Here is a 15,332-nt window from a genome sequence, read left to right as displayed (position 1 = left end):
GCATGGTGGCGCATCCCTGTAGTCCCAGCTACTTGGGAGGCTGAGGCAGAAGGATTGCTTGAGCCCAGGAGTGTGAGGTTGCTGTGAGCTAGGATGACGCCACGGCACTCTAGCGCAGGCAACAGAGTGAGACTCTGTCTCAAAAAAAAAAAAAGAATTCTTCCTTGCTTACCTTCTCTCCCCAACCTCACACCCAGATAGGAAAGCTCTTGGCCAAAACCCAGAAGGGCTGAGTGGAACTGGCCGGCTGTGGCTGGCAGTGGGGAAAGAGGCTTCTGTTAAGGAGTCTGTCAGTGGGCAGTGGAAACATTTGGGAATATAACAGTATTTTACGAATTGATTAGGTTTTCATGGGCTGGATTGGGAACCCCACTGCTCACCATTTTATGTTTTTCTGTAGGGAAAATACATTCCAATTTCAAACTACTGATTTACAAGTAAACTTTTGAACCAGGACTTATTGGTCACATGAAACAGCCTGTACCTAACATGCACCTTGAAGTGCATTGAGTTGCTTTATCATAGATCTATAAAAATGTCTCTCCCTATTTTTAAGTTAAACAGTGTCTACGTTACCTTTTCCAAACATTTTCTGCTTTTTTCTGTGAATGTAGTGAAGATTGGGACTGGGGAGTTTGTCTTGAGTCTACTCATAAGGCAGATAGAATGAACTATTTGGAAGAAAGGGGGGAGATCTCTCTTCTCTTTTTTGCTTACATTTGTTCCATTAATATGTTATAGGGTTCTTCTTCCGTGGGGCTAAAGAGAATCTCACATTTGTGGATGCATAAACTCAACTAGATGATTAGGTTGTACCTATTTTTTTCTTTTTGCAAAGGATCTTATTAAACTTATTAAAACTCAATTTTCATCATTTGCTTGTTTTTCAAAATACTTTGATAAACCAGTTTTACTCCTGGGAACTTTGTAATTGCGTAATAACACTTGCAAGAAAACATATCTGTTAGTTTGACGTGGTTTCAGGTCTTTGTGGTCTCAAGTTTTGTTCTGTTCAAAAGATGTTTTCGGTTACATTTTCCTGCTGAATGTTTTCTGATCTGCTTTTGTAGGATATTTTAGTGGCGTAGGTTTGCTAAACCCTACAGCTAAAGGACTTTAAGGCCCTTTTTTAAAACACAAAGTTTACAATGGGACCAATGTTGAAAAGGGACCTCAAAACTCATTTGGTCCCTAGCCCTCACCTTACATATGAGACACTGAGTCGTAGAGTCTGTGGTGTCTTGCCGTGTTGCGAGAAGGAGCTATGTGATGGAGGTTAGGTCTCCTGACTTCCAGCACGAGGTATACTGCCAGATCCAAAAAGAGATTCGCTCTATTGGTGTGAAACTTTGCCAAGATGAGTAGGACTTCCCTGCCCCACTCCTTGGCTCTGTTATTTTTTCACATAGCTGTGCTGTCAGTGATACCTTTTCATTTCTCCTTACAATTCCTTTTACAGTAAGTAAATTTTAAGAGACCAATAAGAATAACTTCTCTTACATCCTTCAAAGCACCTAGCTCGGATATGGGGATTCTTCCACGACACAGGGCCCTTTAAAAAGGAAAAAAAGTGTGGGCAGGGGGTGGTTACAGAGACTGCATCTTAGTCCTTTACCTGTCCCTAGTGTCAGGGACCTTGAACAAGTTCCTTCTGCAATCTGGATTTTAATTTTTCTGTCTGAGCGAGGGGTCTAGGGTAGATGGTTTCCATGATTCTTTAAGGTGTTCTTAAAAGGTGTTAACTAACTTGAAGACCTAAACTCTACCTTCAGGCACATCTCTGTTCCACTCTCCATTTGGGAAACGAAGAAGCAGTCCAGCATTTTTCAGGGGGAATAAATGCCTTGACTGTATGTTGTTTGTTTCTTTGTGTGTTAGCTTTCTATCGCTAAGAAGGGAGATGGCAGAATCCCAGGAAAAAAGGAACTAAATAAATTAGTAATTCTTGCCACCTGACAGGGTACCCAAGTCCAGTGGGTCTGTTGGGAATATCAACAGTGAGGCTCTTAAAAACCCTGTCAGCTTATGCTAGCATGACTTTCCTTCCTTCCCAGGGGTAAATTATCACCTCCTTTTGTTTGAAAACAGGTCTTATTAAGTGCTGGCTTGTAAAGGATTTTGTAGGTTTAGAATTTGGTATTAACATAGTGTGGTAAAGTAATTTCCTGACCTTTTGATCATGGTTTACTTTCATGGGGCACATAACAGGTAAAAAATGGAAACTATGACCTGAATCGAAGGAAGACAAGTACCCAGACTTTTGAATACTGTTATCAGCATCTTATAGATTTAATATTGATCTCAGTTTAAAATATAGCACTATAGATTCTCTCACTCTTTCTCCTTATGAAAGTTTTCAAATGTTCAGAAAAGTAGAAATGTAGAGTCAGCACCCACACGCCCACTACCTGCAGCTAGCCTTTTGCTATTATTGCTTTATCACACACCTGTGTATCTGTATATCCATCCGTCTCTGTCCTAGAGTCCACGTTTTTTTTTTAAATGCATTTCAGAGTAAGTTGCAGATATCAGTGTTTCTCCCCTAAACATTTCAGCGTGTGGATTATTAAGTACTCTCTTCCTTTGTTTTCTCCAATAATGAGAAAGAAAGCAAAAATATTCTGAAAAAGTCAGGCATAGAAGTTCAAGGGCTGCAGTTTAAAGCCCTGAATTAGCGATTATTAACTTTAAACTAAAACTCCCTTTGCCACTTGTGTTTTGAAGTACCAATTTTTCTATTACCTGTACACTTTAATGTGGTGAGAGTTAATTTTAATTTTGTTTAGTAATCTGACACTTCCATTAGCTGGCCTTTTGGGGTCTAAATTTTGTGGATTGTAAATACTGTTTTTGGAAGGTGTGTAAAACAGAAAGTCAAAGAAAATTATGGCTTTCAGAGTAAAAAGTAGAAAAAGAAAGGTTTCTTCAGGGGTGGGTTATTTTGTTTGTTTTAAATTTGTAATCCTTTGATCTTGATTAACTATGAACTCCCCTGAACTTCAGGCTCAGTAAAGTAGACAGACAATAAAAGCAAAATCATAAACCTAGACTCAGACTTCGGCCTCTCACCTCCCAGGACTGCCTTGTCCCTACTTCACAGTGTGTAATCAGCCTGAAACTCAGCCCGTTAGGACAGACCATTTCAGTTTGTAAGAAGTGGATTTGTTCTTCTTGGTTTGAATAAAATAACTTTCATTTTTTTTCTAAGTAGTTTACTCATGTCAAAGTTGCTTACATTTTGGTAATTTTTGACAAAAACTCAGAACTATCTCCAGTAGATGCCTTGAATGTTAATGAACTATTACGATAAAATCTTCTCATAATTTCCTAAAATGATGTAACCTTAAAATATGCTTGTTAATATTTAGAGAAGTTGTGAAAAATGCTTTTAATAGATTTAAGAGTACAATAAAACACATGTATACATATCTATATTTACCTTGTTACTTTAGTAACAGTCTATAGCAGATAGGATTCCTGGCTGTGACAGGTTAAGGAGAGAGAGAGGAGTGGAGGCAGACAGGGGGACATGGTCAGTTAGGTTCAGAAACCTCGTCTGGTATAGGGGATTTGCCTTGGAAGGAAGAGCCTAAATCTGAATTATCCACTTTGTGCTCATATAATCCTCACCTGGGACAGTGCAGAGACTCATTTGATGGTAGGTTTAGAACAAAAAAAAATCTTAAAAAAAAATTTTTCAGCTTTTTTGAATTTAGTGGAATTATAAATATTTTATGTTTTAAAATTGTATCACATTTACTTTGAAATCTAAGGAGTTGTTGGAGGGTAGTATGAGTTGAATTTCTTAGCGTCAGTGTTTTAAAACTCAGAAATAATTTTAAATGCATTCCAGAGCCTTCTATTAAGGTCCTTTACCTGCTGTACAGATGCTTGACTGATACACAGGTCCTAGCTGGTTGGCCAGGAAACATGCCTGGGGAGTCTCCAGCTCCCTGGTGCCCCAGGGTTGGAAAATTAGGGTTTCTGCTATTAGTAAGGATTACAGCAAAGAGTTTTCGAATTTCAAGAAAAGTTGCTACCTTCTTAACTGATTGTAATCAGCAGACTACCATGCCAGTCCTACCGCCTCTCCAGACTTGCCCTCAGCCCAGCTCTCCTTCTTGGCTGGATGCATCTCTCACCTCAAGAGGTACTTGCTCAGGAAAGCTGTGTTGACGCAGGGAGAGTTGCCAAAGAACCATTTTTTTAAAATCTGCCTTAGATGCAACTTCTAAAATTGCCCTTTCAGGCGCTGAAACAAAGGTTTACTTCAGCAAACACTTCATTGCCCATGTTTAAAACTGCCCCGTGTTACAGCGTTAGGTTGCGCCTGAGCAGAACAGCCCTAATGCCTTTATCTTTATTGTGCCCCAATTATAAGTGATCAGTCATCATGGATACATTTAGTATTCTTGTGGTTTCTGGATTTAAGTGCTGAATTTAAATGTTGTTGGAAAGGTTTGTTGTTTTTTTTTTTTAAACTATAGCTCTGTCCTTCAGACAGTTTGATATATTAAAGTAAGTAAAACTAAAAGGTTTTTATTAAGACTTTTATCCCAAAAATGAGAGCAATATCAGTAGACTCCAGCTGAATCACTGTTTTCCTGTGCAGGATTTATGCTTGTTCAAATTGCAGGAGATAAACACTTAGAGGTGAAATTAAAAATTGTGTTCCAAAAACAGTAGTACAATGGAGTGAGTGTAGTACAACTTTGCAAACTTGCTGCAAAGGAAACCACAAAACCAGCATTTTATGAGGCAACTTCCAGCATGCGTGGGCATTGCCATGCCACGGGCATCACCCCACCTTCAGTTCACAGTCCATGCAGATTTGCCTCCAAAATTGGGGCTCTCTTGGTGGGAGTGGCATCAGAAGCTCCAGCTTGCATCTGCCCAAGTGGGTTTTCCAAGCCCACTAGAACTGTCGGTCAGTGTTCCCAGGCTGCAGGGATGTCAGAGGATCCCTAATTGCCTGCTGGTATTTCCCCAACTATTTCCTCAAAGGCCTCTTAAGCCTCTGTAAAGCTTGCATGTTTAACTTCCAGCCCCGATCTTTGTTCCTTTGTGTCTTTGCTTCATTTCCTTTTCTTGGCCATTATGGGTCACAGGACACAGCAGCAGAGAAAGAGGGAGAGGCCAGACATGAACGGCACTCTGCCTGGTACCCGTGACTTGGGACAGCCAGGCAGAGGATGCATTCCACTCCCAAGGGCGTCTGCAGCACAGGTGCTGCGGCCCTGCTTTGCGAGAGAATGTGCCAGAATGTGGGTGTAACTTCTGCTCTGGCTCTGGTGGCCTGAAGGTGTAAGTAGCACTCAGAGATTGGGAAATGTGTACAGTGAATTGCGATTTTTAAAAAATTTATTTTAGAGGCACGTAGCTTGCTAAATCAGCAGCATATGTTAAACAAGGTATAGGCATATATTTTAAATCATAATTGATAGCTTATAAAAATAGGAGTTCTCAGCTTATTAAAAAAGGACTATTTTTATATTAAAATTTCAGTAGGGAAATAAAAATACTAGAGGTCCATGTCTAATAAACTTTGACTTGCTAGGATTGGTTCTGAAGAATGATTTATAAATTATTTAGTTTAATAACCATTTATATTTCAAATATTAGTTGTGCTACCAGTGTCTTTCATGATAATAGAGGAAACGGCCCCTTTTAATATGTGCACTGGAAGATGATGTGTGGGCGAGTAGGTTTATTTACATGCTTCAGTGTAGCTAGGTAGCGTGAACAACAAAGATGCCAGGCTTATCCGAGGCATGCGAGGATGAGGATGGGCATGCCCCTTACCTCCCCCTCCAGGGGAGGGTAGAACTAGGACACAGAGGGCACTAGTGACCTTGCAGGACAGCAGAACTTACTGGCTTGTAGTGCAAGGCTACCGTGGGGATTCCTAAAACATTTTCTACTGGCTTTACTCTCAGATTCCAAGCTTAACACAGAGTGAAGGAGGAACACGTATTCACACCCTTTCTGGGGCTCCCACAACGTAATCAGGACCCCTGGCTTTCAGCCTAATTTGTTCCTGGATGAAGGTTACATCCCCACTCATTGTAAGGCAAGGACTACCTCCCCCCTACACACAGCTTTTGGGTACCATGTTCTATATTGGGGTTCCATTCCTGAAAACTGAATTCTATACCATTAAAAAATACCTAAATTGATAATGAAGATAAAACTTATCAAAGCTATGTTGTAATCCTCTGGTGGGGAGGAGGTTACTTGCATGGGCAAGATTATCTGTGGTATTTCAGAACAGCAGGGACACAAGATTAGACTGAAGAGCCTGTTTTCTCCTCTTGGTAAATCTGGTCATTAGCATGGAACCCTGGCACTGTGAGTTCAGATTTAGGTGTTAGTACCGTTCGAGTGCATGGCTTCTTTTACTAGCTATTGAGGTAGGGCAGTTTTGAAGATGACTGTCCATCGCATGTATTTTGTAGCTGATTTTACTGATGTTAAATAACTGTGGGGCTACTCCTCTCTTTCACCTTCTACTCTCTGATCTTAGCCCACTTTTCACCTTCCCCAACTCTGATGTCATGCAAACCCCATTCTCTTTTTGAAGTAAATGTTTAACGTTCGGAAAATTTCTTCTTTTCTTCACAATGCCGCTTATCAGTGTTTGAGAGGAGAGCTGGTGCCTTTGCCACAATTAGCCGCTGCCAGATCTGGCATCTTTGCTATCGAGTCTTTCTACCATGGGCATTGGTGGGCTTTTCTATAATGGCCTAACCTAATCATACAAATGGTGCATATTTTAGTAGTGACTGTGGAGACCTTCTTTCCTGTGACATTAGGCATGCAGAACAAGTGTTCTACCTTGAGTGGCTTGTACGGAGCAGAAAATCATGCTACCACTGAGCATAAAACTACATTATGTATAACTTTCTTTGCCCATAAACTTCTAAAACCAGAGCAATCCACTTTTTAAAAAATTCTTAAGTAGTTGATACTTAAAATGAACACCCACAAAACCACTACTCAATTTAACTAATAGAATATGACCAATACCTTTGGCTTCTTAACACATTTGATTCTATACTGAAATATTTTGTCAATTCTTTTTAAAAAGATCACTAGACATATATGTTTTATACACACATACATTTTAAACATGTAATTCAATGAAATCAAAGAGCCTTTATAAATCTACAAGCATGAGGAAGACTGGGGGCGGGGGATGTGATTAAAATAAAGTGAGTGTGCCTGGCCGCCCGGAGAAGTTGGTGTTATATTTGGCTCAGCTGGCGTCTGGGAGTTGGGCTGGAGAGGCTGGGATCTTGGTTAATCCCTCTCAAGGTCTGGTGAAGTGGAGGAGAGTGGAAAGGAGGCTGGGAGGAAGTGCATCTAATGTTAAGCATAATGGAGACATAAAGGAGCCATGTAATCAGATAAGGGCTGGCCCTGGGAAGTATTTATGGGGGATATAAAAGTCTCAGCCTCCATCCTGCAGTGGTGGGGGTTGGTAGCAGCGGGCCAGGTCCCAGACAGCATTACTTTCCTCTGCAGGTGTGCCTGCAGTGGCCACACCTGGCCTTTATAAGCCTGGCTTGCATTGATAATTGCTAGAGGTCGTTTCAGATTTTCTCCTACTGTTGAGGGCCTGACAGCTTCCCTGTCCCTCTGCTCTCTGACAGCTGAGGAGGGCAGACAGTCTGGAAACCCACTCCTCAGCGGCCTTGGAGGCCACTGTTTGAAGGGACCTGTTTTTGTAATCAAGGTCAGCCTTTCTGCAAAAATAATGCTGGCCACAACTTATCAGACTTCTCTGGATCTGGCACTTGACCTGTATCACTGCTTTTAATCAGCGGGGTAGACCCTCTATTCATTTTGGAAAGGAGGAAAATGCAGCTCAGAAAGAGGTTTCTTCAGCTACTGAAAAAGTCAGGCCCTTCTGGCCTGTCTGGCCCTGAGGCGTACATTCTGTACAGGATGCCGGTGCTGCTGCGGCACCGTTTCCTACTGTCCTTTGGTTTACTTCCGTATGCACACGCAGGGCCTGCTTTGAATCTGGAGAAAACTTAGCACGTAAAGGCCTGAGATCTAAAACTTTGATTTGAGGTGCTAATCCAGTTTTGAAATTTTTACTTTCTTTCCCTTCCTATGGAATGGCACATCTCCTGCCTCGTTTACATATGAGTGATCCAGTAAGTCCTGTTTTTACAAATACGTCCACATGATATGATCACAAAGTTTTTTCCCTAAAGAAACCACATTTAAATGGAAGACCTCCAGTTCGGCCGATTTTACTTTTAACACACCTGAAGAACATGGTATTGTTTGAATGGTAGTTGTCAAATACCGTTTGTAATGACATTGACTGTTTGGGGCAGTTCTGCTCAGGTTCGGACACTAGGGCTCCATTCAGTTGGCGTTTGGACCCACGTCTTGAACTTTACCAGGTCCTCAGCAGTACAGCAGTTGTCAGTTTCAGAAGCTTTTTTTGAAAAAATTTTTGTTATTTCTGATAAAGATAGCATGTTTTTGAATTTTTTTCTAAGGCATACCAGCAGCATTTTCCTTGTGCAAATTTAAAAAAACGAATCTACCCTTGCCCTTCCTGCTCCATTACCGCCCCCCACCCCAAACCCTGCATCTGTTTTAAACAGATGTTGTTTAATTCTTTCCAGAAAGAGGGGGAGGGAAGGTGGAAAGGGAGTTTTCCTCCTTTATACCTTTTTGGTAGTAGAGTTCATTGTCATTTCTGTTCTGGGTGGGGTGAGGTGCCTGAGTAACGTAAATATACCACAGATAGGAAGCATTTGGCAGGCGGCCATGCAGCTGGATTATCCAGACATCCTCTGCAACTTCTAGTGCAACACTTTATCCCCCTGCCTTGTTTTAAATAGCCGGATGCCTCAGTTAATGCTGGCTGTCGGGTTGTTTGTTGCCGAGGAGACGAAGGGGGCTTCTGCCCCTTGAGCCCCCACCCCGCACAGAAAAGTCTGCCTTCAGGAAGGCCTTGGTGGAAGGAATTGAGGCAGGAGAAAGGATGCCACAGAGGGCTAGCAAAGGCCAGAGTTAACTAACAGCCCTTGAAGTCTGGAAGCAGAGGGTAGGATATTTTTTAAAATCTCTGATAAATGAGTGCTTGTTTTGGAAGTAAGGTTATGGCACTAACATAAATAATGGAGACTTCCATTTTTCATGTTTACTTAATCCCCCCAAAGAAAAGGAGACTAGCACACAGCTGCCACACAAACAAAGTAAAAGCATTTTTAACAGGAGGTGTGTAGAGTTTCAGTTCTTCACCTTGGCCATTTCCTGTTGAGATGAGCCCACAGGACACTCACAGAAGATCTGAGAAAGCTGTGTTGCACACTGGAGAATTACAAATCCTGGGGCCCCTTAGTTTTTCTGATGTAAACAAGGTATAGGAAAGAAAAATGATGGCTATTCTCTAAAGTTGTATGCGGTTTATCTAAATAAATGTTATAAAATGTTCTTAATCTCTAGGATCTAAAGGAATACGCATGAATATGAAATGAGTGGATTAGTGATATATGTGCGTGTGCATCCTGTGATTTTTGTATGTACTTGTATATATGGAACCTGTGATTTTTATTCAATTTTCCCATTAATGGGAAAGAAATCTTTACTGTTATTGCAATTACGCTATTGTGGTTCATAAGCAAATGAGTATTGAACACTATATTTTTACAGGGAATCTGTTAGCTGCAAATATATTTTCAAAAACGTATTTCTATTGCATATTGAATCCATTCATTCCACAACCTGTTACATGTAAGACACCATTCTAGGCTCTAGGGATGTAGCAGTGAACAAAAAGAGCAAAGTCCCTGCTCTTGTGGAATTTATATCCTAATAGGTAAACAGATGTGTCATAGGGCAAGCATTGATTTACTAGCATGTGGAAAGACCAGTCAGGGTGAGAAGATTTAAGAGGGGTGGCTTTACATAGAGTGGACAGGGAAGTCGTCTATTAATATGATGAAATAACCTTGGGCAGAGACCTGAATGAAATAAAAGAATGAGCCTATTTGGCATATGGGGGAAGGTTGGGGAGTAGGGTTTTAAATAGAAGAGATAGCAAGTGCAAAGGCCCTGCAGTAGGAGTGTGGTTAATGAGCAGGGCCATCAAGGAGTCATGGCACTAAAGTAGAATGAGCAAGAAGGAGAGTAGTAGGGTAAGGCCAGATTTTGGCTTTTACTTAGAGTAATATAGGGTACTAGTGGAGGGTTTGTTTGAGTAGAGTGTGGTGATCTGACTTACTGTTCCGTTTTCAGAGAAAGTTGGGCAAATATGGAAGTAAGGATACCAGTTGGGAGGCTATTGCAGTAATCGCAGTGGAAGGTGATGGCAGCTAGGTCAGGTCAGTGATGATGGAGGTGGTAAAAAGTAGATTCTGAATATATTTTAAAGAGAGAATCAGAAGGATGGGAAGGTGTTGGAATCAAGAATTCAATCTGAAACATATTGATTGAGATGCCTATTAGATGCTCAAGGAGAAAAATCACATAGGCCCTTGGTCTTACTGGTCTGAAGCTGGGGAAGAAATCTGTTTGGAAATGTCAGTTTGGGCACTGTTAGCGTACAGAAGGTATTTAAGTAGAGGAGTAGGCCCCAGCTTGGATCGCGGATGGTTTAGCCATGGTTACAGGAGGAAAGGCAGAGAGGGTACTAGTACAAAGTAGTAGGCACGGTGGTAGGCACAGGTGCAAGGTCTCTTCTGATTGTGTCTACTTTCTCAGTGATGTTAAAGTAAGCCCATCCATCATCTGAGAGCAAGGGGTAGGAGGCTCTGTGAAATAGTCTTCGTGGGGACAGATCAGGGAAATGTAGCAAGATGCCAGGTGGCACCTAAGGACCCACTTGAGGTTAGTGTTCGTGACTTTAAAACAAGGCCTCTAAGCATAGCAGAGTGGAGTTTTTCCCTCTTACCATGTTCAGCGGCCTGGGTGGGATCATGGAGTAGGTAGATATAGGATTTAACCGGGTTGGGATTGTGCCAGGCAATGACAGTGAGGAAAGAGAGGGCAAAGGCGTTAAGATTGTGTGCAGAGAGATTGTGATAGACTGTGGAACTTAGGTTGGGTAGAGAATCAAGGGAGGGCATGAGGGGCTCTGGGGTACAGGGTTAAAGTGGTCAGAACCAATAGATTGTTGGTCCCAGTGGGGTGAAGAATTATTGGAGTCTAGAGGGAGGGAGCTGCAAAGTGAGGAGATGGTGGTTGGAGAGCAGGATGCTTAAAATTGAGATGAGGCCAGGCACTGTGGCTCATGCCTGTAGTCCCAGCACTTTGGGAGACCAAGGCAGGAGGATTGCTTGAGCCTGGGAGTTCAAGACCAGCCTGGACAACATAGTGAGTCACTCTACAAAAAAATTTAAAAAATCAGCCTGGCGTGATGGTGCACATCTATAGTCTTAGCTACTTGGGAGGCTGAGGCGGGAGGATAACTTGAGCCCAGGAGTTCAAGGTTACAGTAATCTATGATGGCACCACTCCACTCGAGCCTGGGTGACAGGGCAAGACCCTATCTCTAAAAAAATAAAATAAAATTGAGGTGGTGCAGATATTGGTAATGACAAAGTCAAGGGTTGACCTGGACATGAATGGGTATGGTTAGGTATGTAAGACAAGGGCAGTGGAGGAGAAGAGTCCCAGAAACTGAGAGGCCAGGGAATTGGAAGGATCTTCAGAGTCAATAACGAAATTATCAAGAATCATGACAGGCATCATGGTGGAGAGATGGAGGGACAGTAAACCCAGTTGCTAAGGTCTTCAAGGAATGAGGGCGGTGACCCCGAGGTCTGTAGAGATTGAAGAAAGGTTGTGAGGGGCAGGGACAGGTGTATGAGCTTAGAGGAACTGGAACCAAAGGGAGGGTGGATAGGCTGCAGCCTTGGTGAGCGCCCTGCCCCACGTCTAGGGCCAGCAGGCAGAGATATGGGAGAGAGAAAACAGCCTCCTGAGAAAGGGCCATGGAGGAAGGCCACGGAGGCTCAGCCGAAAGCGCATTTCCTTTTAGGTTAGGAAGGTGAAAGGAGCGTATATGAGGTAGCTAAGTAGTCAAAGTCACAGGGATAGAAAGTAGAATGGTGGGGGGAGCAGGGAATAGGAGTTAGTGTTCAGTGGGTACAGAGTTTCAGTTTGGGATGATGAAAAAGTTCAGGTGGATGGGGGTGATGGTTGCACAATGATGTGGGTGCAGTTACTAATAACGCCACTGAACTCATACCTTAAAAATGGTTAAGATGGTAAATTTTATGTTGTTTATATTTGCCTCAATAAAAAAATGAAAGGAATGATCAGAGGAGAGGATGAGGAAGTAAGGGGAATGGTGGACCTTGGGGAGGATGACAAGGAAAGGGAGCTGGGTCACAGAGGGTGAGCTGTTGGGGTCGCGGAAAGTCCAGTGACTTTGCCTTTGTGTGTGAGTGAGGTGAGCAGGGATGTGGGGCAGAGGGACTGTCTCCATGGTCTCTGGCAGATCTTGGTGGCCAGGCTCTGAGCACTGGGGACAGTCACCCCTGAAGGATTCTATGTTGCTCTGCGTCTTTGCTTCCCTAGAATCTGGCACAGTGCCTGGCGTATACAAGACGTGAGTATATGTTTGAATGAGTAAAACATGAATTCTTTCCAAAGAAAGAAAACAGCAAGTGAGAATGTAATGGCCTTGCTGAAAATCAAATAGTACTTCCCCTAAAAGTGACGAAGAATGAAAAGAAGCTAGAGTTGGTCTCTAGAGGAAAAAGAGGATTTTTGACAAATGTGCAAAAGAATTTATTGCGAAATTGAAGTTTTAGACTGGAAAAAAATAAAATCATAAACAGAAGGCTACAAATGTGTAAAGGGTTATTTGAATTGAAATATTTTCCCACCTATATAAATGATTTCATGGTGAATTTGTGATTTGAAGTGGATAATCCTATTTTGTGCTAAATAAGACTATTAGCTTTATAAAATGTTAAGACTTGGTCATTCATTGTCAACTAAGTTTAAAGGATTGAAACCATAATACCATCTTAAATTAATAGGTTTGTATCTTTCCAACCTGTAGAGACTGTAATTGCAGAGATCAGCTTATTTGTTTTATTATTAATACTTATACCCTGAAACTGGAGAATATTATAGCTGCATACATCTTCAAAGGCTCACAAGTGTTTTTTAATTACTAGGTATCTTTTTAAAAAATGTACTTTTATATTGAGTTTAAGTGTCTTGCTGTTTCCCTAAAAGTTGATGGGCTACCTTTTAAGTTTGCTGCCAGGCATAGATTTTCTTTTGACAAGTCCAGAAAAGTGCTGGCTGGTGGTCAACTTGAATTGTGAAACATGTTCTGCAGCTACCAGACCATTGTCATACCCCATTCTTCTTGTTGTCGTTCTAGTGACAGCTATATTGTGCGTGTCAAGGCTGTGGTTATGACCAGAGATGACTCCAGCGGGGGATGGTTCCCACAGGAAGGAGGCGGGATCAGTCGCGTTGGGGTCTGTAAGGTCATGCACCCCGAAGGCAATGGACGAAGCGGCTTTCTCATCCATGGTGAACGACAGAAAGACAAACTGGTAATGGCAGACATACAACACGTGGGTTAAATTAGCAACAACTGATTTCTTTACGTTAAATCATAGCCCTCTTCCCTTAGGTATTTTTTTCTTCCTTTTCTGACTTCAAACTCTTGCAAAAGCTTCAAAAGTTAGAACTGTGGAGCTGGTGCCAAATTGCAAAACACGACCCTCCCTTTCCAGCAAAGTCTCTTTTGACCACACACGATATAACTTAGATGCTTAGTAGTATATTTGGCTGTCTTGTTTGCGTCATTGATTAATTAAGATGTCTTTCTGTCATTGTAACAAGGTAGTCAAAACAAAAGTGTGTCTTCTATTATTATGAATCACAGTAGTACTGAGCTGTGAAGTCAGAGTTTTTTCAATGTGGAGTTTATCATGGAACATGTCACTGAGGTTTGGGTGGTGGAAGGTAAAAATGCAAAGGCAGGGTGTCATCTCACATTTGGCTACTTCTAAGTAAATGTTTGTCTGAAAGATACTGTAGCTTTTATTTCATAAGCTAATGAACATGTTTGGAAAAAGAAAGTAACAAAAAGTAGTGATACCACATTTCTATAGTCATACATGCTTATACATAAATACTTTGGAGAGTAATCTTTAGTTCAAAATGTGGTCTTATGAAGGAACTTGAATGTCCAGTTCTATGTTATGAAGGAATCTATATGATAGGAAGGGAAGTTGAATGTCCAAATCTATTTTAAATTAATGGCCCTAAACACAGAAGAACACTACTTCTGTGTTTGATCATAAAGTGTATACTCCAAAGCCAACAGATGATTCAGAATGTGCAGGATTGTACAGGATCTCACAGAGAAAATGCAAAGATACCATAAGAATATATCAGTGTTAACATTTGAGACCGTTTACAGCGGCATCTGTTGAATTTTATATGTTAAGTGTACAAATTTAATCTTCTTTTGCAACCACTTATAGTTTAAAAAGTTACAAAATAGATAAGACAGAGCAATTTGTAAATGCTATATATGGATTAACAGAAATGCTGTTTTCACACTTGATTCATTTCCGAAAATTTAAAGAGGAAATATAGCAAATTTTAAGAAGTATCTATTCAGGAAATTCCCTGCATAATAGTCAAATAATTAAAACATTCTTGTTTATAACATTTTTCCAATAAAGGCAATTTAACCATATTACCAATAAAAGGGAAAATGACTATCATTTATCTAGCATTTATCATGTGCTAAGTACAACGCCAGCCCTTTGGTTGAGCTGTATGTATCATTGTATCCTTACAGCAGCCTGTATAATTGTAATTGAAGAAATTAAAATTCAGAAAGATTCCTTGTTCTTGGTGTGACCCATTTATGGGGGCCTGAAACTAGTATTTGATACTCTATTACTCTGACTCCAAAAATGAATCAGAATCACACATACACAACCACCGTTAGCCTTTGATGTAGGTATTTTCCCCCTTGTACTTTTTTTTTTTTTTTTTTTTTAATTTTTAGAGATCGAATCTCACTATATTGCCCAGGCTGGCTGCAAACTCCTGGGCTCAAGTGATCCTCCCTTCTCAGTCTCCCAAGTAGCTGGGATTACAGGCTCATGCACTGCACCCAACCATATTTTTATTTTTACATAACTATAATCAGTTTGTAAATAGTTTTATATCTCATTTGTTTTGCCCTATCATGCTCATAAGAAATTTTCTATGTTGCTGATACCAGTTTGATGTTTCATTGTTTGGCTATCTCCTTAGTGTCAAATATTAAGGTTCTTTCCTCCTCCCCGCATCCTCAGTATTATGAATAGACACCT

The 15,332-nt window shown here is 41.1% G+C and overlaps 1 protein-coding gene across 1 annotated transcript in view; it reads left to right on the top strand.

Moving 5' to 3' along the window:
* Positions 1-15,332, top strand: part of SPRED2 (sprouty-related, EVH1 domain containing 2) — a 111,280-nt gene that overhangs the window by 64,521 nt on the left and 31,427 nt on the right. The window contains exon 2 of the mRNA XM_012639214.1: positions 13,370-13,547. Coding sequence (XP_012494668.1) covers positions 13,370-13,547 — 178 coding nt within the window. The remainder of the gene's footprint in view (positions 1-13,369; positions 13,548-15,332) is intronic.

Source organism: Propithecus coquereli, unplaced genomic scaffold, assembly GCF_000956105.1.
Source record: "Propithecus coquereli isolate 6110/MARCELLA unplaced genomic scaffold, Pcoq_1.0 Scaffold138, whole genome shotgun sequence".
Lineage (NCBI taxonomy): Eukaryota > Metazoa > Chordata > Mammalia > Primates > Indriidae > Propithecus > Propithecus coquereli.
Note: the sequence above shows the minus strand (reverse complement) of the source record. Positions and strands in the feature narration are given on the sequence as shown.